Source organism: Parasteatoda tepidariorum, chromosome 3, assembly GCF_982258835.1.
Source record: "Parasteatoda tepidariorum strain Cologne lab strain chromosome 3, Ptep-v5.0, whole genome shotgun sequence".
Lineage (NCBI taxonomy): Eukaryota > Metazoa > Arthropoda > Arachnida > Araneae > Theridiidae > Parasteatoda > Parasteatoda tepidariorum.
The window spans coordinates 25,384,113-25,407,221 of NC_141757.1; the positions used below are offsets into that span (position 1 = coordinate 25,384,113).

Genomic DNA, 23,109 nt, shown 5'->3' on the forward strand with positions numbered 1-23,109 from the left:
TGACCGTGAATTTTTAATTAAAATTTTGATTTTTTTTTTAAATACCATAGTTGCAAACTCTTATGTTTTAGCACTCCTCCTCCCTAGAAGTTCACAGTATTTTAATTATTTATTACAGTATTATTGTTATTTATTCAATAAACAATCAAAGTAGCAGAATTTATTTCATTTTGCATGCATTTAAAAAATGACTGCATGTTTTTTCAATACTTGTTTAAACCATTTGTGGGTCGTGGTGCTTAAATCATATTTATTAAACAAAGAAAGATTTTTTTTATACAATACGTTTTGACAGAACTTCAAGGTTAATCCTTTTATTTATTCGGAGTTTATTACCGATGGATATGATAACGATAACAAGTCCTCTCTTTTAAATTTACATTACGAAGAAGGCTAAATATGAAGTCAGTTTAAAAAAAATCTTGTTATTAATGATCTATAATAAACAAGAAACATTTATAAATTGAAGCAAAACCTCTTTGTTTCACAGAAAAAAAACACACGTTGTTTGAAGAAAAAAAAGTGTGTTGTTTTCAACTTTTAATACACCATGGCTTATGATAATATGCAAATCAAATAAAATTTTATTTCATTTTACTTTCTTCTTATTTTTTATTAATTTATTTATATTTGATTATTATTTATAAGTGAATTTTTTTATTGACCATGTAAGAAATATTTTGAAGCAAGCTTCTTAAATCGAAACAACTCTTGAAATAGTTGTAATTAATTTCTTTTTATCTAGTTATTTAGTTTTAAATGATATATTCCGAGATCCACATATTATTTCTAATTATAAGTTTTTATTTAAACATAATAAACTTTTGTTTAGAAATAAATAATTTCAGTTAATCGTTTACAGTTTATGAGAAATTTAAAAATACTTTTAATTCAAATAATAAAGTGCAGTTTTAGAATACCATGGGAGTTCTAAAAATGAAAATAATTAAAAAAGAAGTAAGTATAAAATCCTTTGCAACGAACGAAATCATTTTAAATGAAATATTTTAATGGAATTGCAAATTTAAATGAATTTCAAAACAGTATTGAACTAATTTTGGTATTTTTAAATAGGAATAACAACGTGTAGTTTTAGAATACCATGGAAACTCTACGATAAAAATGATTTAATAAAGAGGTTTATATAAAATCCTTTGTAACGATTGAAATATTTAAATGAAATACTTTAATGGAATAGCGAATGAAAATGAATAAAAGAGTGTTGACCTAATTTTGGTATTTTTAGTTCGAATTTACTAGAGAATTTTTTCTATACGGTGTTGTAAAATAACAAATTGAAGTAACGATTTCTTATAATTTACCGTAAACTTATTTTGATTTTTTTTAATTATAGTCATCTTATTTATTTACAGAAAATTAAGGTTACTATTAATCCGAAAAAAGGGCACAACTGTTGAGACGAAATATGTTTTTTGACTAGATTTACAGTAAGTAATCTCATAATAATTTAAGTGAAATCTAATTAATCTAGAGAAATAAATATAAACTATGTATTCTTTAAACACTTATATGATTATAGATTTTACGTTAGAGGCACGTAACTTACAAAGCGATTGTCCAACACTATATAACAACGCTCTTACATATCTGAGCACAACTTGTAATTTCATGTTTGAATTTAATTTCTTCTAATTGAGAGAATTAAGATACCCACGGCTCTATTATCTCGGATACACCAAAGTTATTAATAATCTCCATGAATATTTTATTTTTTCTAATTGAGACAATTAAGAAACCTACGTCTCTATTGTCTCAATTACACAAAAATTATTAAAAATCTCCATGAATATTTAACTTTTCTAATTGAGATAATTAAAATACCCATGTCTCTACTATCTCAGCTACACCAAAATTTTTAAAAACCTCCATGAACGCTTGAATTTTTTATTGAGAAAATTAACATATCCTTGTCTCGATTCTCTCAGTTTCACCAAAATTATTGAAAATCTCCATGAATATTTAATTTTTCTAACTGAGAGAATTAAGATACCCACGTCTCTACTGTCTCAGTTACACCAAAATGATTAAAAACCTCCATGAATGTTTTATTTTTTCTAATTGAGAGAATTAAGATACCCACATCTCTACTATCTCAGTTACACCAAAATGAAATGTTACACATGAATGAAAACAAATTCCGACTACTTTTTTTGGAATTTTACATTTTAGTACAAATACAATTCCTATAATCTAACATATTTTCTTAGTAACAATTAAACTGTTTTTTATAATTTAAAAATACCAAAATATATTTTCACTAGTAATTAGAGCTTGAGGAAAAAATATAATTAAAGGATCACCGGTGTCTTATCTGTGTCAAAGGGTTAGTAACAATGAAAAAGAATACAGATTTTCACTTACACATTGAAGTGCCAATTCACTCCACGTGGATGGCATGGTGAAGTGACGTCACTTATTGTTCCAAAAAAATCCGAATGTTCATATTTTACGAAGCATAAACGAAGATTGTTTCACGCACAAAAACACGAAGAGAAAGACACTATGACTAACTATTCCATGTTTCCATCTTTTGCAGGCATATCTAAATCAGACACTTCGCTTATCTTTTTTATTCGAATTCATTCTAAAGCGAAAGTATTGGAAAGTTTAGAGTCCATGGAGTTAACATTGTTTTCGAATCTCTGTTTCAAACGGCTTCAGTAGATTGATTACACAGGTAAGTCACCGTTAGTGGAAATACTCTTTATTTCTCTCTACTCTCAATTGGAAATACTGTAATGGAAATACTCTCTAGTGGAAATACTCTCTAACTTTAACACATAAGTTCATATTATCTTCATATTAACTTTCAAACCTCACACATTGATTACACATTGAGTTTCATAGTAATAATGCTCTATGAAGACAAAGAAAAAACCTTACTGACTTCACTATTTAACTATGTTAGCACTATTTTAATGATATTTGAAATATAGTTTATTATTTGATATCGAACCAATATATGCAATGAAATGAGTGGATAATGTTTTCCTTTTTATATTTAAGAGTTAAAATGTTTTGTTTAAAAATCGATGCATATAATGCTTTAATATAAGTTAAAAGTTTGCTTATATATTAAGCCGATAATATTAAAATTTATGATTAAACTATAAAAATTTAGTTGCCAATACGTTTAGCAATAAGTTTAAATTTCGATTTTCAGTTGAAGATCTCATAAATATAAACAAAAAAATTAAAATATCCTTTCTGCTCTATTATTGAAAATGCAGTAAAGAATTTATGTGACAAATTAAATTGAATTATTTTAAAATATATGATTCTGAGTAAAATATGACACTTTAAATCAAATTTGAAAGCTGGTTTTGATTGTGCATTAACATTCTTTTTATTAAATTTTATTATTTTAATATAAATTTAAAAAATTCTTTCTTTAAATAACTAAAAAAAATCAGTATTAGTTTTTACTTTATGTTTCTTATTATATTTTAAAAATGTAAGTTTTTATCTGAACTTATTAATTTTTCAGATAAAGCCATATTTAGCAGGAAAATTTACAAGATTGTTACAGAAATTTTGAATAGTTAAGTACTTAAAAGTGGTAACTAACAAAATTTTTGTTTATTATAAAATATTTAAAAATATATATAAATTTTAATAAAATATATCTACACAAAATATTTATGACAAATAATCCTTATAACTATGGGTATTTGAGTTTGTTTACTAAAACAGAAGAGGGGACTTAGAAAATTATATGTTTAATAAAAGAATTTGATGTTTATTTTATTATTTAGAAAACAAGAACGGTTATAAAGTTTTAGAAAAATTAAAATTTTTAATTTTAAGAATTTTTAGAACATTTAAATATTTACAACGAGTTGCGAAGTCGAGAAAAGATATCAGATACAAAAAATCTAATAATCGTTTTATTTCTTACAAAAAACAAATCTTATATGTTTCTGTAAAAAAAGATTATTAGATTAGCTAGGTACATCATTTAAAAAATAACTTCGATCTAATCTTCACCTAAGGTAAAAAAAAAAAAAAAAAAAGATATCATTATCTTTAAAATTTGCGTCTAAACATAGATACTGAACGTATAGATAACAACTATTCGACGACGTCTAAGAGATATTGAAGTAGCTTTAACAGATATTGTAAAAAAAAACACTTTCAATGATTGGATCTAACAAAAGAAAAATCACGACTGATGAAGAAAAAAAAGAATTGCAATCAATATAATAACGGGGAAAATAAGAGGACAATATAATTCGCTTAAATATGGAATAAATAGGTTCATAAGCTCAAAATGGAAGGGAAAAAAATACACAAATAAAATGTTCAATCACGTTTTTACTTTTATAATCTCTCATTTATGATTTTTTATTGTTCTCAAAACCTACTCAAAATCACGAAAATCCGATTTCAAAAATCCAGTTCAATTAACTGGCATCATAGACGCTATTTATTCTTTATGTAAGTTTATAAAAAAAATTGTTTACAAACAAAGATAACAGACCGAAAATAGTTGCGCAATAAGTCTACAAATCGTGATAGAAATTATATTTTTGGTTTTAGGTTTAAAAAGAATTGTAAAAAAGCAACGTTTTTGGAACGGAAAAAAATGCAAAAATATGACTGATTTCCACTAAAGAAGTAGAACGTTTATATTAATTGGATGAACGCTGAGTCAAAAATAATGGGAGTTCTCAATTTTTTTTTTCTTTAGAAATATTTGAATACTTCTCTATTTGTAAATAAATAACTTGCAATTGAAAACGTTTAAGAAAATATTATTCTACAATCAAAATTGCTTTAGATAGAATGAAATTGGGTTAAAATAAATAAAATTAAATACTTCATTTGCGGTTACCAGTACTTTTTTTAAAAACCGTTTCAATTTCTTTTGAGTAAAAAAAAAGAAGGTTAGAACGGATTGAGATTATGATATTAAAGTTTTCTTATGATCAAACTATTATGGTAACTTAAACAGTTTTTCTCTTAATAGAGAATACGGAATAAGAAAACCCAGAAACCTAAATTATTTTTAATTATTTTGATGAATATCTAAATTAATTTCATAACAAACTTAACGACTCAGAATTACATGCGGATTTATGAAGAGCAAAGCTTATTTCTTAACAGATTGATATATTTCAATAGTAAATAAATAAGAAATATATAGTATGAGGATGAGAAAGAGTATTTAACACCTTAAGAAAGCTTAGAAATGTGAAAAAATATTTTTAAACTTGTTCTTATTTGTCTACTGCTTTGTAAATAAGCATATTTTCAATGTATTAATTTTTAAATAACCAAAACTTCAATTAAATTTTATGAGCTTTTGTAAAATACGCTTTTATAGGATTATATTATTATATATATATATAATAATTGATATTAATAATACTTATGACATGTATTTATTGTTTTTACTTTAAAATTGCTATTCTCAAATTATTCAAAAAAGTTGCTGGTTTATTTTTTTCTATAACAAAAAAAAAACTACTAAAATTAAAAAAAAATCTTTTAAACGATAATTTGAGCTAGATTTAAAGGAATAAATTTTTATAGATTTGTTTTGTTTTTTTATTTTAAGTGGGAAAAAAATTTCTCTTATACAATGAATACAAGCTTTTTTTTTTTTAAATTTTAAAAATGAAATTCTCAAACTTCTTCAGTAAACATTTTGAAAGTGACTTTTATTCAATATCTTAAGTCAAAACGACAATAATTTTTTTTTTAACTTACAAGCTCAATTTTTTTTAATATATTTTTTTCGATAGGGTATAAATTTTAAAAGAATTTTTTTTCTACTTCAGTGGAAATAAAAAAAAATATTACGTATTTCTGAAATGATTACGATATTTTTGTTTTAGTTTTGAAAACGAAATTCTCTCACTTACTCAATGAATAAATTTGCTAGTTATGCATTAAAAACATTGTTCTAAAACTAATGCCAAAAGAACAATACTGTTTTTTCAACTCAAATCAAATCAAATTTGATTCAATATAAGCTTTATAAGAATTTCTTTATTTAAAATCAAGTGTAAAAAAAATTGAAGATTTCTTTGCCCCTTTTAATTAGTAAATAAGTGCTCGTTAAATACGTTTGAGTTAAGAGGCCAAATGGAAGTTTGTTTGAAAACTAAAATGTTCTATTAAAGGTTGCTTCACCTTACCCGTAGGCGATATAGAGGTCATCTGACCTTATATGTCTTTACACTAGAGTTTTGCGGGGGCGACTTTCTCATATTTATGCAGTCACGGATTTTAAAATATGCGGAAAACTTGTACAACCAGAATTCTTCCTTTTAAGAAGGAATTTTGTAGTTTAAGTGTCATAAACTGTCTAGTTCTTCTAATCTAAAATAAAATATTTTCACACAAAACAAAAACTATGCTAAAGGTACTTAAATTCTATATTTATATTAAGAGTTGAGAATAAATATCAATTTAATTTAATAATAAAAATTTAATTTTAAATTTTGCTATACTTATGTGTTTGATGCTTGATAAAATTTTCGAGGAAAAAAAAAGTACAAAACACAGAGCAGAAAGTATAGTTTTAAATTATCGAAATTTTCTTTAATTTAGGACGGTGACATTGATGAAAATTGTCTAAGTCTTTATACATGCATATTAATGGTTCAATATCAACAATAAAGCTTTAAACATTGACAGTTCCTAAAATAACTATCCACATTTCCTAATGTAGATAAATACGAATGAACTTCATTTAATAGCCTATTAATTTACAAATAAAAAACTAATCTTTTAATCTAGATAAATGCTACTAATGCTTTTAGGCTAAACAATAATTACATATAACTAGGAATGAATTGTTTCAAGATAGTTAAAATTTTTGTAATTTTTCATGCAATAATCTTCAAAAATGGCTTATTATTAATAGATTATTCCAAGTTTTTCAAACATTCCTAAACCTCGTTATAAAGTTATAAATTGATGTTCACACGAAATTGGCACACCATTTGCAACGGACACCTTATAATCCACATAACTTCAAGATAGAAAAAAAATTAAAGATAATTATCTCCAGTTTCTTTATGATTTATATTCCACGCACTATAATTAGATCTGCCATATGGTTTATCGGAATTCCAATCAATCAATCAATCATCAGGATCATGAAGCAAGCACCAATAATTAACAATAACTTCATCACTTCCTCGAAAACACGCGAGAATCGAACTGACAACATGTTTGTTATTCCACTGGAAGAATGCACCTTAGAATTTCTCCCTCGCACTGCTATCTCCCTCAGGTATTCGTGATCTTGACATCGATGGGATGGGTGCCAAAACACAGAGTGAAAGTATTTGATAACCAGGACAGCAGATGGCAGACGATAGTTTGCTGGGTTGTTTGGAAGGGGGGAAAAGGTACTCCTCAGAAGACGACGTACCTGAGCGGGTCACGTGTTGAAATGAATCCCTTCTCGTTCAAGAGACACGCGAACAGCCGGCGTTTTTAGAACTGCTCTTCCTGCCTCCTCTCCTCCATCCCAAGCTTCTCTTTGTAGGGTTACCAGAAGAGATAGATTGGCGATAGTTTTAATCAGATAAAATATCGCCAATGAATAAAAGGAAAAACTATAAACTCCTGTTTTTAATGATAATAAATCAATACGAACTCCTTATCAGTTTGTTGTTTCATGGGAATTAGTTTCTTATTTTTATATAATTTCATCAAATTTTTAAATTTTATAATCGTTAATTAATTGTTAACTTTTAATTTAAATATTAATTAGTTTTATGCTCCTTATAATTTATGTAATTGTAATGTTGCTCAGATAAGAGGTATTGTATCATAGCAAGGCACTCCGTATGTTTGTGTTCAAGTTTTTAATGTCAATTTGAATAAATAAATCTTTGATGTGACCATTTTGTTTAAAATTAAGGTACTTATTGGTTAGCTGGCTTAAAAAAAAAATTTAGCTACTTTTTTTTATAATTAAAAACAAATTACAACGAACCAAAAAAATTTTTTTCTTCAGCCTAGCGCAAGAAAATTTATTTATTATTTTTAATTTAAAAAAATATATAAAAAATTGGCGAAATTCTACACTTTTTGGCGACTTTTCGCTTGCACCTGGCTAACCGAAATGTACCTGAATTATTTTAAGGTGACATCTCTCAACCTTTTCTTTATAATGATAAAATAATAATTTATTATCGACTAGTTAATGATAATACTGAATGAATAATACTATGACAGAAAATAATTATGATAGTTTTACCTTCGTTAGATTAAATGAAACGTAGGAAAAAGAAAGTAATTGTGTTTCGCTACTTAAGAAATGTAGTACTCTAAATGGTAATAGTATTAAAATAAGTACTCTTATTTGTAACTATAATACTAATAGAACTTAATTAATAGTACTTACTGCTGAACAAAAAACTCATTTTAATCCTCAAATGGCAACAGATAGCAATTCAAGATAGCAATTTTTTTTTAAGGAAAAATGGACGCTAACCGTTCTTTTCCCTTGGTCTTCAATTATGCACTTTAACTTCTTTCAAGATAAAATATTTTGCATATAAACAATATAATGTTCAACATATTCACCATACACGTCAACATATTTACCATTTTATAATTTTTTTTTTCAATGTCGAACATTAGTTTTTATCATTTTCAAATCATTAAAATATTTCTATTAACAATTTTTCAAACAGTTTAAAAATGTTCTCGTTCTTTTCTGTCATAATTTTTTTGACAAAACATAAATCGAACTAAATATCATAAAATTAACATTTATAACGAACTAAATATCATAAAATTACATGCATATTCATGCCGATTTTTAGATTAAAAAAACTTTCACAGAGTTTCCACGGAAATTTTTAAAAATGATATCGTAGAATCATGAAGGCAGTATAATAAAATTTCATTATTAAAGATATGCCTATAACATGACAAAATTTTGCATGGGGGTGGAATACGGATAAGTTTCCTTTGGAAAAAATGTGTTGAATTGAATTGAATGTAAGGTTTAATGGCACAAGGTCCCAAAAAAAAAGAACATACTGCGCCAAACACACGGCTTTATTTCATTTTACATTTCATAACCGTCGTTGAGTAGCCGACCCAATTTTATGGGTTTACGACTACTAATGTTCAACTCCGTAGCCTTGTAATTTTGAACCCAATCCAGAAGACAAGGGAACTCTTGGATCGAGTATTGGGAGAAATTTGCCTTCGTGGAGGACTTTTTGATGGAGCAAACCCGCATTTGCGTTACATGGAGAGGAAGACCACGAGAACCTTTCACGGTTTGCCTAACGGCAAGGGGACTCTAACCCATGATCCGTCTACCACTGAGGATATTTCACGTCAGCAGTGTGGTCGTGCAAGCTGGATGCGGAATTCGTAACGACTGGGATTCGAACCCGGTTCGCCTCAAAGGAAGGCGAACGCTCTATCCCCTGAGCCATCGCTGCTCGGATAAGTTTCCTTTGGTGATCACAAATACTTAGAAATATCAATAGTTTGTTCCTTTTTTTTTTATTTACAAAGCACACGGGAGGCCTATTTTATTTGTACTATCTAACTTTATAATTCCTTTTACTCATTTCAATGATTTTATTTATTAGTTTCTATTTTTATAACTAAATCACGAGTGGAAGTGACAGTTTGGCATCTTACTTGAACGAACTAAATTTCGCTTCGCTTCACTTATTCAATATCTGGACCGAAAATAATAGTTTCACTTATTTTTATCACACGAAAAGATAAGACTTCGAAAAGATGACATTAATGTCTAGCTCCGACGATTATTTTCTCGATTAAGTTATACTCTTTCATGTACGTTACTCGTTGCGTTACGTTACTGAGTATCGTTCGTAACGGTGATTTTTCTAATAACTCGATTAAATGAAGAACAAAATGGAAAACTTTAGATTAGGTAGTCTCTTAAGCGACTTTTTATGATTTGAGTGAGGTAATAGAATGAATGATTTTGCTATAATAGAATTATTGGCAATTTTCTCTTCTTTTCGTAAACATCATTGCTCAATTCAATTTACTGTAGCATATGCCTCTTCAGCAAATAGTAAAAGACTAATACAGATAAGTAAAACAGTTTGGAATCAAATAATTTGGAAAATATATAAAAGTTATCTTGTCAATAGCCCACGAAAAAAGTGAAACGAGACAGTTCTGAAAGTTTTAAATTATTTATAAAAACTAAATATCCCATTCATGTATATTCTTAAATATATAACATTAAAGAGTTGGAGTAATATAATGGCAATCCACATTTTCAGATTGTTAAGGAAGGCATTTTCAGTGAAAATCAAAACGATTTCTATGTAAAAAATTTTCTTTGTATTATTCTATAATCAATTAAAAATTCACGAAACTAGTAAAATTCTTATATATATATATATATATATATATATATATATATATATATATATATATATATATATATATATATATATATATATATATATATATATATATATATATATATATATATATATATGTTACAGTGAATGGCCGAAATTGGTGATTGTTGATTTCCATCGGTGAATGTTGACAGTCACATAGTCGGAGGCCAGGATAGTCTGGTCGGTAGGGCGCTGGGCCCATGTCCAAGAGTTCGTGGGTTCGATCCCCGCCGGCCGAAGACTGCCCGTGTAGTAAATGGTGACTGATGAACGTTAAATCTGTCGATTCGCAAAGTCCTCTATGTTCCCATAATAAAGCAATACCTCTGGGGGTACTGATTCAGGGGTTTCTTTGTCTTCTGGATTGGTTCAAAATAACAAGGCTACGGAGTTGAACATCAGTAGTCGTAAACCCAAAAATTGGGTCGGCTGTTCTACGACGGATATAAATAAATCACATAGCCGCTTTGTTAGATGTTCGAAACATATATTAAGTGCCACTGCCCGATATACATTTGCCCGGTATACCCTAAATTGATGTTTTTTTTTAAGGTTCAGTTCTACTATGTGAGAGACTATGTGATTGTTGACTAATAATTAAGTGAAATTCTAAACAGAAACATAAAAAATTAGGTATTTTTCATACTGACTATTGCTACTGATTCATTTACCCATAACATATATTGTAGTCATGTGGAAATGCACTCCTACTTAAATTGTGGTAAGACGTTCACATTCAAACTGAGTTAATATTTTCTTCTATTAGATTAAAAATAATAAAAACCTGTGAATAATTTAATATCTGTAGAAAATCCATAATCATTATATATCTATAATCTTTATAATAGATACAGATGTGTTGTTATAATAAAATAAATGTGAAAGAAATCATGTTACTTAACTATCATGTTACTAATCATGTTATTGCTTAACAATTTGCATGTTTTCTCCAGCAATCAAACATATTTTAATATTTTCAGTCTTCCCTTCCTCAGTAGTGATTTGTTATAACATTCTCACTTCGATATTCTTGCGACTAAAAATATTTTCACTTTTTTATGCCGAATTTCACAACGATTCTAAAAATATATAATAAGGTAAGTACGAATAGAGGTGTAATTATATAACAGTCGATTATTAATCTTGCACAGAATTGTGGATTTTTAAACTACAGTAATAGCTAAAATGAAAAACTATCCAATTCCAAACATTGAAGCATTGTCCATAAAGACACTACTTCACTGGAGCATTTAAGGAAACAAGTGAATCATTGAAAGAATATTTTAAAATTATATCAATGGTTCGAATTCGATACAAATTCTGCATCCGGCTTGCACCGACCACAGTGCTGACGTAAAACTTCCTCAGTGGTAGACGTATCATGGGTTAGAGTCCCCTTGCCGTCAGACTAACCGTGAGAGGTTCTCGTGGTCTTCTTCTCAATGTAACGCAAATGCGGGTTAGTTCCATCAAAAAGTCGTTCACGAAGGCAAATTTCTCCCAATTCTTGATCCAGGAGTTCCCTTGTCTTCAGGATTGGGTTCAAAATTACAAGGCTACGGGGTTGAACATCGACGGAGCCGAAGTTTACGGAATTGAATAGCTGCACAACCACGATTATAAAATAAAAATAAAATTATATCAACGATAAATGTCTGTAATTTTGATTTTAAAAAAATCCGGCAAAACAGAAGAAAGCAATAATGAACTTAGTGAAACTTATTGTATATAAACTAGAATTAAATAATATGTTATAGGCTTATAAAGGTCGAAAATAAAGTCTTAAACATTGTTTTTATGTAAGCAGGCATTTCTAATTGTTGCACCATATCTTTGTTGTACGTGTGCCTTATTTGGTAGCAGCCAAAAGGAAAACTTTAGCAACAGAAAGATAATAATTACTGCGCACTCAAGTCGAAGAATATAAATAAAACGAATATTTTTTTGTTCTATTACGTGTCCTTTTCAAAAACACTTACATAATTACACTTAAATGATAGCATCTCATGCATTTAATAAAAGTGAATCAAATAATAAAGTTAAATCTTTTCATTCATAGAAATTACTGGAATGTGACCAGACAATCCGAAGCCTAGAAAGTGCCGCCTGAAGCGAAGTTTTAGCTTTTGAGTGGCTTCTATTGTAAAAAAAAGAAAAAGAGAAAGGATATACGTAAGTTTACGTGATGGAGTCGGAATAATACCTTTCCTGATAATGAAATACGATATTTGAATATTTTTTTTTGCACTTGCTCATTTTCAGTAGCAGTATGAAGCTTATTGATATTTATCTCGGTTCGTTAAATTTCCTTACTGAAAAGATATTATATAGGCATAACTAATTTTAATTTTTTATCTCTCCTACGTGCCACATAAATAAAATTTTATTTATAAAATTATAATGAAATTTATTAAAATTTTTATTTAACACGTTGAATGCCATGGGGGTCACCGGTGACTGGCTCTGAGTTTGTTCGTAGCGCCACAGGGGTCACCGGTGACCGGCGAAGCCAAGATTATTAGAAACACATAATTCGAGTAAATTTTTAATTTTTTTAATATTATTGTTACTAAAATGGTTTGAAGAAATTAATGCAATATCGAACACACAATAATAGTTTTATTTATATACATAGAGATGCCAACTTGCTCCGGACAGCGAAAAAATATTTTCAAGTGGTAGTTTATTAATTGTGATTCCTGATTTAATTAATTCAATTTAGTAGATTTTTATCCACCACTATTCGTAGGCTTATAAGATTCACCATTTATTTTACTAATGTCATGCAAAACCTTTTAAAAAATTGCCAATTTCTGTCTAATATTTTCAAATTTAGTTCGTAATATATATATATATATATATATATATATATATATATATATATATATATATATATATATATATATATATATATATATTACCGTGAATGACTGAACTCAAGAGAATGTCGACTTTCACCGGGGAATGTCGTCAACAATCACATGGTCGCTTTGGTGTATGTCCGAAATATATACTAGGAGTATATTTTGCCAGCATTTTAAAACCTTCGCCACGAAAGTTCTGGAACAAAGTGTCGCTTCTTATAACGTTCGATTCATTTGTATGCAGTAGTGAGAATTTACAAAACAAAACAAAAATAACGCATTAAAATCTGGACATTCCTACTGCATTAGCTCTGGTATATTGTAATTTCCATTTTGATGTTGTTGTTGATAGCCTAAAATCTTTAAAAATTGTGTTAAATAAAAATTGTAATTACATAAAAGACTTGTGTTAAATATAATGATATGTATGCAGCAGAATAAAAAAAAAAAGAAGTCTCCTTCCAGGCCGTATTGCTCCACACATCGGACGTATTCCAATGCCTTCTTTTATATCTACCAATAGTCAAGTTCTGATGGATTCTACTCAAAAAATTATCCATTAGAAACTACTACTGCTATTGAGATTTTGTCATCTCCAGTTTTAATGGAGGCTTCGACTCCTGCTATTTTAGTGTCCAGCGCATTTTCCCAGTTTGTGAATGTGCCGGATATGATTTGCCTCTATGTGCCTCTCCTAATAGAGAAAGGCGAAAAGCAAGGTAAGTAATCCCGATTCACCAACTATATCTACCACAAGTCCTCCGATTTCTGAACTGGAAGAAATTTCGTCTCTAGCAGTTGACAACGTGAAGACCACTGAAACAAATCCTGTTTAAGTAACCGTAACTCAAAATTAGGAATATTCCAGCAGAAACTGATCCTGATGAAACTGCTTGTAACCTAACTAAAACTGGTTTTAAGACCCCGAACATCATCAGTTCAAAAAGAAAACAGATGAGGCCATTAAGCTTCTCCCACTGTGCCTTATGTTTTTACCTGATGAGATTTAATAACAGCCAATCGCACTACTACTATTCAATGATTGCCCGATTAGGGTAGAGAGACCTAAAGGAGGATGTTTTAAAATCCGGTGTTTTAAATGCCAAGCATATGCACACGATCAGTTTAAATGCATTAGTTCATACATGTACGTTAAATGTGCTGATGATCTTTAATCTTTTCAATGTCCTTAGCACCGAAGTGTGCAAATTGTAATATAATGGGAAAACATGCTGAAAACTTTTATGTGTGCTTTTCAAAAAAAAGACACTTCTTCTATGATTACTATAACTCTTACTCATAGATATCTTTCAAGAAATTTAAAAAAAAAAACTCTTAAAAAACGACAAAGTTTAAACCCTTAGTCACAAATTTCTCAATAATGAACTGTCAATAAATAATTAGGCTAGACATACTTGAACTGTGATGATTTTTCTTATTTTACAAAGGTTATTTTTTGTTTATATGTTATTTGTGTTATTTCGTTTGTTATTTTTTGTTTTTGGTTACATGATGACTAGTATCGATGAATCGGTTACTGGCGTCAAAAATTACTCAATGACGTCACTGTCAATGAACAATTAGGTCAGACATGCAAGAACTGATAGGATTTTTTATCTTTTTACATTGGTTATTTTTTGCTTATATGCTGCTTAATATACAATTGATAGAATCGATGAATTGGTCAATTGCTTCACCAATTGCCCAATGATAAACTGTCAATGGACAAATTCGGCCAAGTACTTTGATGATAATGTCTCATTACATATAGGTCAGACATGCAAGTACTGCGGAAAAAAAATTACGTATTATTTTATGTTTATATAATCTTCAACATATGACCGCTAGAATCGATTAATCGGTTAAGGCCCTTCGTGCGAAAATGCCGTGAATTTCGTCATTTTCAATGTTGTGGGGGCTCTCTGAACTAACCTATCAGTTACGGTTTATGAGTTTCTGATGTGAATAGTGTAAGTCAACAGAATCTAGCAAAGAGTAAAATAAGTTGAATTCTTCCACAGGAAAAAAGAAAGAAACTTATCCCAGAAATCTAATTCAATTTCGGTAACAATAGTAAAATGAAGAAAAAGGTTTTTGAATAATCCCATCGAACGAATGTTATTCTTAAAATGCAAATTTTTTTTTCAGATTTAAATACTTTAATTATTTTTTTATGTTTATGTATCATTGTCTTTCATGTATATGGCTATTGTCTTCGGTTTTATAAGTCTTCGACGTGTAGAAAAAAATCGATGATGAAATCAAGCATAAAATGCAAAGCGTTCTTATTGGATGGTTCGGAAATTTCGTGCCGATTTTCATTGGGAATTATTTACAGGTAGTGGTGTGAAAAATAATCTTAAATCAAATTTATAAAAGAAAGAATAATACATTAAAGTATTAACTTAGCTACCAATAGAAGAAATTTTTCCAAAAAGTGCAGAGAGTTGGCAGGCCTGTATTATGTAAAATGAAGTGGTTGCGAAATTAGGAAATCTTCAGTTTTTTTAAATGTTTAGTTTACTACCGCTTGAACACTTTTGGTGAATCTTTGGGTGCCTCGTCAATAGAAAAATATGGTACGAACTTTCCGGACGACTCAATATTTAATAGTTCATTGCATTTGTCTAATTTTAAGTTTAGTGCTCTTCAATGTTAGCTTTCAGTCAAAATTTTCATTTTAGGATCAAGTTAAATTGGAATACTGACTTAAATATTTTTATTTATAATCAATATTATTATATAAAATAATACATTAAAATAACGAAATATGGTATTTACTTTTTAAATAAAATTCTTGAATGAATGAAAAAAATAACTATTTATAAACTGTCACGTCCCGCAGTGGACTGATCGTTAAGACACGGTTCCCAGCAGATCACCGAAGTCAAGCATCACTGGCTGCGGTCAGTGTGTAGGTGGGTGACCACTTGGATCAGTTTGCGTAGGGACCGAAGGTGTGCGGTATTGGTCCTCGTTAAACTGTTCTACCGTAAAGTGCTCGACTTCGCATGCAGGTCGTCGGGCTACCGAAGCGGGGGTGCCATCCCCTCTGCAGAGGATCAAAATTGTGATGGCATGTCTTCGGATCATCCTCAGGGGTGTTTCCCAGACCGTCGCCAATAGCCCATTGTGCAGCTCTAGTGCGACGTAAATGAACTACAACTACAACAACTAATAACTGTCACGAGGGCTAGAGAATCATGCTTCCAACAGGTAAGGGTTGCTTGTGGGGTCCAAATGCTCCTCAATCCACAAGAAACCATGGAGTCTAATTATCAACAAGGCACTGTTCAAGTCAGTAGTGGATCCACAAGGCTGCCAACAACTACAGTTTTTTCAAAATATTTTATACAGCGATGAACAATTAAAAAACTAAAGCTTTCAACACTTTTGGTAACATTACCAAGATTTTAAAAACCTCACCGCGGAAGACCTGGAGCAAAGTGACTTTTGATAAAAGGTTTAGAATCATTAACAAGTGATAGTGGGGAAAATAATTTCAAATCAAATTTACAAAACAAACAATAATGCATTAAAATATGAACTTATGTCATGGTACAGACCTGCAAACTACTACGCTTTTTGCAAAATATTTTATAGAGAGATAGCTTTTTAAAAACCAAAGCTTTTAGACATATTGGTAATTTTGCCAATATTTTAAGAGCCTCACAGCGAAGCCGCTAGTACAAGGTGTCGTTGCATATGATGTATTTATATTTAGTGGTGTCGAAAATAAGTTTAAATGAATAAAAAATAATACATTAAAACCTAAACATAGCTACCACTAGAAAAAAATATTTACAAAAATCATGGAAAGTTGGCAGCCCTGCATAGTATAGGTCTTCTCGTAAAAGTAGGCCAATCTTTGAATCAATATGTTTATCTCTTTGCGGATCACGCAAAACTTTCATGCACTTTATCTATCGTAAAAAAGACAGAATTTTCCACTATGTCAATGCTTAAAAAAAAAGAGTGTTAGCAATTTTAGCAAAGAATTTGGTCACGGGGATCACCATACTCGAATCTTATTGTATACTTTTGAAACGTATCTGAAATGCCTATTTCGCAATTATGAACAACTGTCTAGTCTGAATATTTTTTCCCGGGTATCTAAGCCATGCCAAGATGCAACGAGCTTCACCAAGTAATGCATGCAATTCCAATAAAGCAAGCTCCTTCGTGAAGAGGCAAAATTCTGAAAGCTCTCATTTTTAAATGTTAACCGCGCTGTGAAATATTTCACGAATAAGCTGGCCTAGCATTTTTCACCACGTACTCAACTATTCCAGCAAACATCTAAAAATATGAACCGTGGTACAAAAAAATTACTAATGAATATCTAATGGTAGAACAAAATTAACTTTTTTTTAATTATACATAAACGAAAATTGCCAAATTAAGATAAAAAGATTAATCTTTCGAAGAGCGCATAATTATGTTTATTTTTAGTGAGTAGTTTTTCGAATGAATGAATGCTCTAAAAATTAAACTGTAATCTCTCTACAATCTAGCCAAGTTTTTTTTCATCGCGACAAAACCTTGGCCTCTTGCTTGTACCAATTGCATAATTTCTTTTTTACATCATGTCACTGAATCGCATTTTTCATCCCTTTAGCCGAGATAAAACATGTTTGGGGGGCAACATCAGGCAGTTTGCCCACAATGGTAACTTGTGCTCGTGCCAAAATGGATTGGCTCCAATTCAAATGGAAAGCATGATGGCAACTATGTCATCAAGTAATGCATTGAAATATATTAATAATAACGTAAAAACACACTAATCAAAATTCAATGAAACTTTTACGAATTAATTTTTTTAAACTAATTCTAAAATTATATCATTAATTAAAACATCGAATGTAAATTAGTTGCGTCAGACTATACGGGGTGATTCTAAAAAGATGGGCAAAATTTTTGGAAGTGATAGTACACACCCAAGCAAACAATTTTTATCAAAGAATGCATGGTCGAAAACAAAACGCAAAACCGCTAGAGGGCGACAAAGTTTATGTTTTTATATGAGGCAAAAACACACAAAGAACGATGAAGTTAAGTTATAAAAGCAAATTTAATGACATGGGATTACAATAAGTGTTCAAAACAGTGATCGGCAGCAGCTATGCAAGCAGTACAAAGGCGAAGAAAAGATAGGCGAACATTCTGAAACACACCAGGTATATCACGAACTTTCACTGCAGCGGCCGAAAGCTTGGCGACAAGTAACGCAGTGCAGGAACGGAGTTTTCACGTTTGCATCAAACAACTTTCCAAATGAGCTAGCACCTTCGCGTTTTGTTTTCGACTATGCATTCTTTGATAAAAATTGTTTGGTTAGATGTGTACTATCACTTCCTAAAATTTTGCCCATCTTTTTAGAATAACCCTGTATACGTTGCTTTTTTTCGCTTTCCAGCTAGAAGACAAAACACGATTTCGGTTTTTTTAGTGTGAAATGTAAATGAAACAAAATGAAATTGAAAATAAAATTTTAATAAGAAAAAGGATGTAAATATTTTTCACAGAACCCTTACTAACAGTACACGAGAGCTGTGGTGGCTCAGGAGATAGAGCACTCGCCTCCCAATGAGGTGACCCGGCTTCGTATCCCAGCAATGGCTTGTCAATATGAATTCCGCAGACGGCTCTCACTGACCACAGTGCTGAAGTAAAATATCCTCAATGATAGACGGATTTCCAGTTAGAGTCCCCTTGCCATCAGGGTAACCATAGGTGGTTTTCATGGTGTTCCTCTTTATGTAACGCAAATGCAAGTTAGTTCCATCAAAACGTCCTCTACGAAGTCTTGATCCAAGAGTTCCATTGTCTTCTGGATTGTGTTCAAAATTACAAGACTACATTGGTAGCCGTAAACTCAAAATTGGATCGGCTGTTCAACGACGGATATAAAATAAAATACGAATACCCGAGAAAGAAATCTGTATTAAAAATGTGAGTGACAGATTAAGTTGTTATAATCAACGCTCCCGGCTTTGAATTTTTTCCATATTCAAGGCACACATTTTACAGCTAAATAATCAAAGTATCTTCCGAATAAGGTGCCAAACAATGAGGAATACAAATAAGTTGATATCTATCTTTTCGAACTTCAATGCACCAAAAAAGATTAACACTTGTCCTTAATCCTTTCCCAAATCCGGTCCTTAATCTACACCTTTAAGGACAAGTTAAAGCCGGTCCTTAAACGATCCATACGTGCCAACTCCTCTGGATTTTCCGGAAGATTTTACTTTTGTATTTAATATAATAGCGAAATTTATACATTCACACTTAATTATTATTTGAATAAATTTGATTTAAAATAATTTTAACTACCATCACATTTAAATAATTTAAACATATATATGGTAAGCTTGTAAGCTCTTTCTTTTTAAAGTGTCTTTAGGTGACAAGAAAGCCCCAGGAGTTTAAAATTTTTTTAATTATTATTTCTTTACTAATTCAATTGTAACTATACCACGATGACTTACATTCTATGACTTCCATTCAAAGCAAAAAACTTTCACTTTCAATAGTAAAATGAAAAAAAATATACCATAAAGAGTTGCTAATTTTAATATCTATTACTAAAATTTCGAATTTTATTAATCATCACTTTTTGCATTTTTAGTCGCCAGTGGCAGCCCTATTATAGTCGTCTATTAAATTCTACTACCACCGTAGAAAGTCCTTTTTAGATAGCTTAAAAATTGGTAAAAAGGCTGTGGCATGACTGTCAACTCTCCCAAGGGATCGTACGATTCTTAAAAAAATTAAAAAAGTGGTAACAAAATTGAGAAAATAAAATGTATTATAATGTTGTACTTTTAGTCGCTTGGGGAAACCCTAAAGTGATGTCTCAAGTAAAATAAAACACCAGCTTACCATCTCAATTGAAATGACATCTTCCTATTATTAGGAAAAAAACTATTTTGAAAACCCTAAAACTTAGCACGTATGTTATGAACATCAAAACGAAAAAGAGCAAAAACTTATATGAATATCATTTCATTCAAGCTTGTTTTCGGGAAAAATTAAATATCCATGACTACCGAGACTTTTTTAACAGTTAAAGTACATATATAGGACTATTTTATACTTGAGAAAGCGGAAAGAGTTAGAATTAAGAATAGTCAGTGCTTAATTCATACCATCGGAAATCAAACTATAATTGAAATAGTTCTACAACGGTTTTTTTCCTTCTTTTTTTTCCATAGTCGTGGATAAATTGAACGTAAGAAGTGAGGATTTTTTGCTTCCAATAGACTGAGTGAATTGACACTGTCAAGAAATAAAAAGAAAGAAATTTAAAAACAATTTGCTGCAAATCGAACTTTAATTTTAGCCTTTTGAGGTTGGTTATTTATATGATATGCATGTGCTGCTAATTTAGCGTGAATAATTATGGATCGAAGTTACTTCGAAGGAAAAATATAAACGTCCTCTTAGGTTTGCCAAGGAGCGAACTAAAGACCGAATCGAATTCAAATCATTATAACGTATCAAAACTAGTTGCGTTTTTTTTCTTTTATTTATAAAAAATAGTTAAATTTTTTAAAAGACTGTGTTCTATTGTGTTAAAAAGCTTCTTTAACTAGTTCTTACGAATAGTTAATTCCTTTCTCGAAAGGTTAAGAATTGAATTTCTTTTGACGAAGAATGAATGTTTTATAATTTTTTATCGAGAAAAATTTTTAGATCACATTTTTTTAATATTAATAATATTACAATTAAATTTTACAAATAATAAAAAACACTCGTTAGGAAGGGTTTTAATATTACCGTTTATAAGGGATTTTATAATTTTAGTTGCTGTGGTAACTCTGTGTAGAGAAAATAATCGAATGTTTTAAGTATTCTTAGGACTTGCAAAAAAAATCTCAGCTGAAATTATTAGGTTAACACGTTGAATGCCACGCTAGTTTTACACGGCTTGCTCGTCTGGCCACACGGTAAATAACTTAAAACTAAATGTGCAAATATTAGACAGATTTTGCTACTTTTTAAAAGTTTTAGCATGAAATATCTGATAAAAGTGGTGAATCATATAAGCCTACGAATCGTTTATAAATAGTGGTGGATAAAAATCTACTAAATTGAATTTATTAAACCAAGAATCACAATTCTAAACTACCACTTGAAAAAATTTATTCGCTCTCCGTAGCAAGGCAATAAATCCGTAGCATATCTGTGTATATAAATAAAACTATTTTTGTATGCTCTATATTGCATTAATTTCTTCAAACCATTTTAGTAACGATAATAATATAAAAATAATTAAAAATTCACTCAAATTATGTATTACTAATAATCTTGGCTTTTCCGGTCACCGGTGACCCCGTGGCGCTACGAACAAACTCAGTGCCGGTCACCGGTGACCCAAAAAAAATTCAACGAGTTAAAGACTTCCAATAAAGTTTTAAAACAAAAATAAAACAAAAAAATCCCGAAACCCATTTACTAATACAAATTCCAATGGACTTCTAAAGGATTAAATAACTTTAGTATTTAATGTGTCAAAGAAAATAAATAAATAACACACATAAAGAAAAAGAAAAAAACTTGGGAGTCTACCAAACCAAATATGTTATCCTCTTCGACAGCAGGGGAGATTTTCTAAAGAAAATTCTGATAGATGTCAACCTTTAATAACATCGAGGGGTATAAAATAGCTTCAGAATAGTAGGGGGACTTGGAAGTTATTTCATTCTTTGTATCAATTGTTGACAACCAGCTATTGGCAGCTTTAAATCCAAAGCACATATCTATATTCAGTTTACATTTATAATATATCGGATTAAGATCTGTGCTAAAGAAATTGTAGCTACAAGATTTCAACTTCAAGAATTTTTTCGCTCGAAATTCTATTCTACGTACACATTAAAAAAATCATTCTAACTGCAGTTATCTAGAGTTTTCAGCAAAAATTATCTCAGTTTTCTATTTTATACTCAAATAGGGTTCGTACCCACCTAGAAAAACTGAATAGTTGTAAAAATATTAAGTCAAAAAAATTATATTTTATTTATGTTAGTAACTTAATGAAGAATTTAATAACAACTATGTAAATGTAGATCCAAAGAGAATGCATTTATATTTTATTTTAAAGAGAAAGCTAAGAAGTTGCTTGGATACAAAACTCAAATACTTTCCGAAATATTTTTCCAGTGGTAAGAAACTAAAACAGACATTTTATGACAAATAGCATTTTTATAAAATTTTTATTAGAAATTAAGATCATGACAATTTATTTTTCTTAACTTCTGTTCATTTGTTTAAATTATTTATTGTCGGTGGACAAAAATTCTTTAAGTGATTAAAATAGTAATACATTAGCGTTGCTACCACTAGGAAAAATATTTTATGAAACTACGAAAATTTCGTAATGGTTGCAGGGTATGAAAATTTATATTAGTTTTTAAGCTTTTCCTGAGTAGGTACGAACCATGTCAAATGATGTTTTGCCAATAGTATAAAGCAACATTTTCTGACCACTCTGCTATATCTCTAAAAAATTTTACCGATTAATTTTAATGATTTTCCAAAGTGGTAGAAAATGATAATTGATTCACAATTGTAATGAGAAATTTGTTATATTTATTTATTTATTATTCTTCCAGAGTTAAAACGCATTATTGTAGGATTATCATACAATTATGTATATAACCAGGGATGCCATGGGCGTGTAAGAAGTGGTAGAAACTCGATTCATTTTTATTTATTAAAATTAATCAATGATAACTATTACTATGGCTTACATTGCAAACTATTCATATTCAAACCGAAAACATTATTTGCATTCAATTTCAGTAGTAAACTAAAAGAAATAAACTAAAAAAAATTCCTAC

The 23,109-nt window shown here is 29.7% G+C and overlaps 1 protein-coding gene across 4 annotated transcripts in view; it reads right to left on the reverse strand.

Moving 5' to 3' along the window:
• LOC107436825 (uncharacterized) overlaps window positions 1–23,109 on the reverse strand; it is a 222,406-nt gene that overhangs the window by 116,093 nt on the left and 83,204 nt on the right. Inside the window, exon 1 of one of the 4 annotated variants that reach the window (XM_043039222.3) lies at window positions 2,383–3,165. The exons of the other annotated variants lie outside the window; for them this stretch is intronic. Within the exon in view, the coding sequence (XP_042895156.2) occupies window positions 2,383–2,418 (36 nt within the window). The 5' untranslated portion in view covers window positions 2,419–3,165. Of the gene's footprint in view, window positions 1–2,382; window positions 3,166–23,109 lie in introns of those variants that run through there. 4 annotated transcript variants of the gene reach the window in all.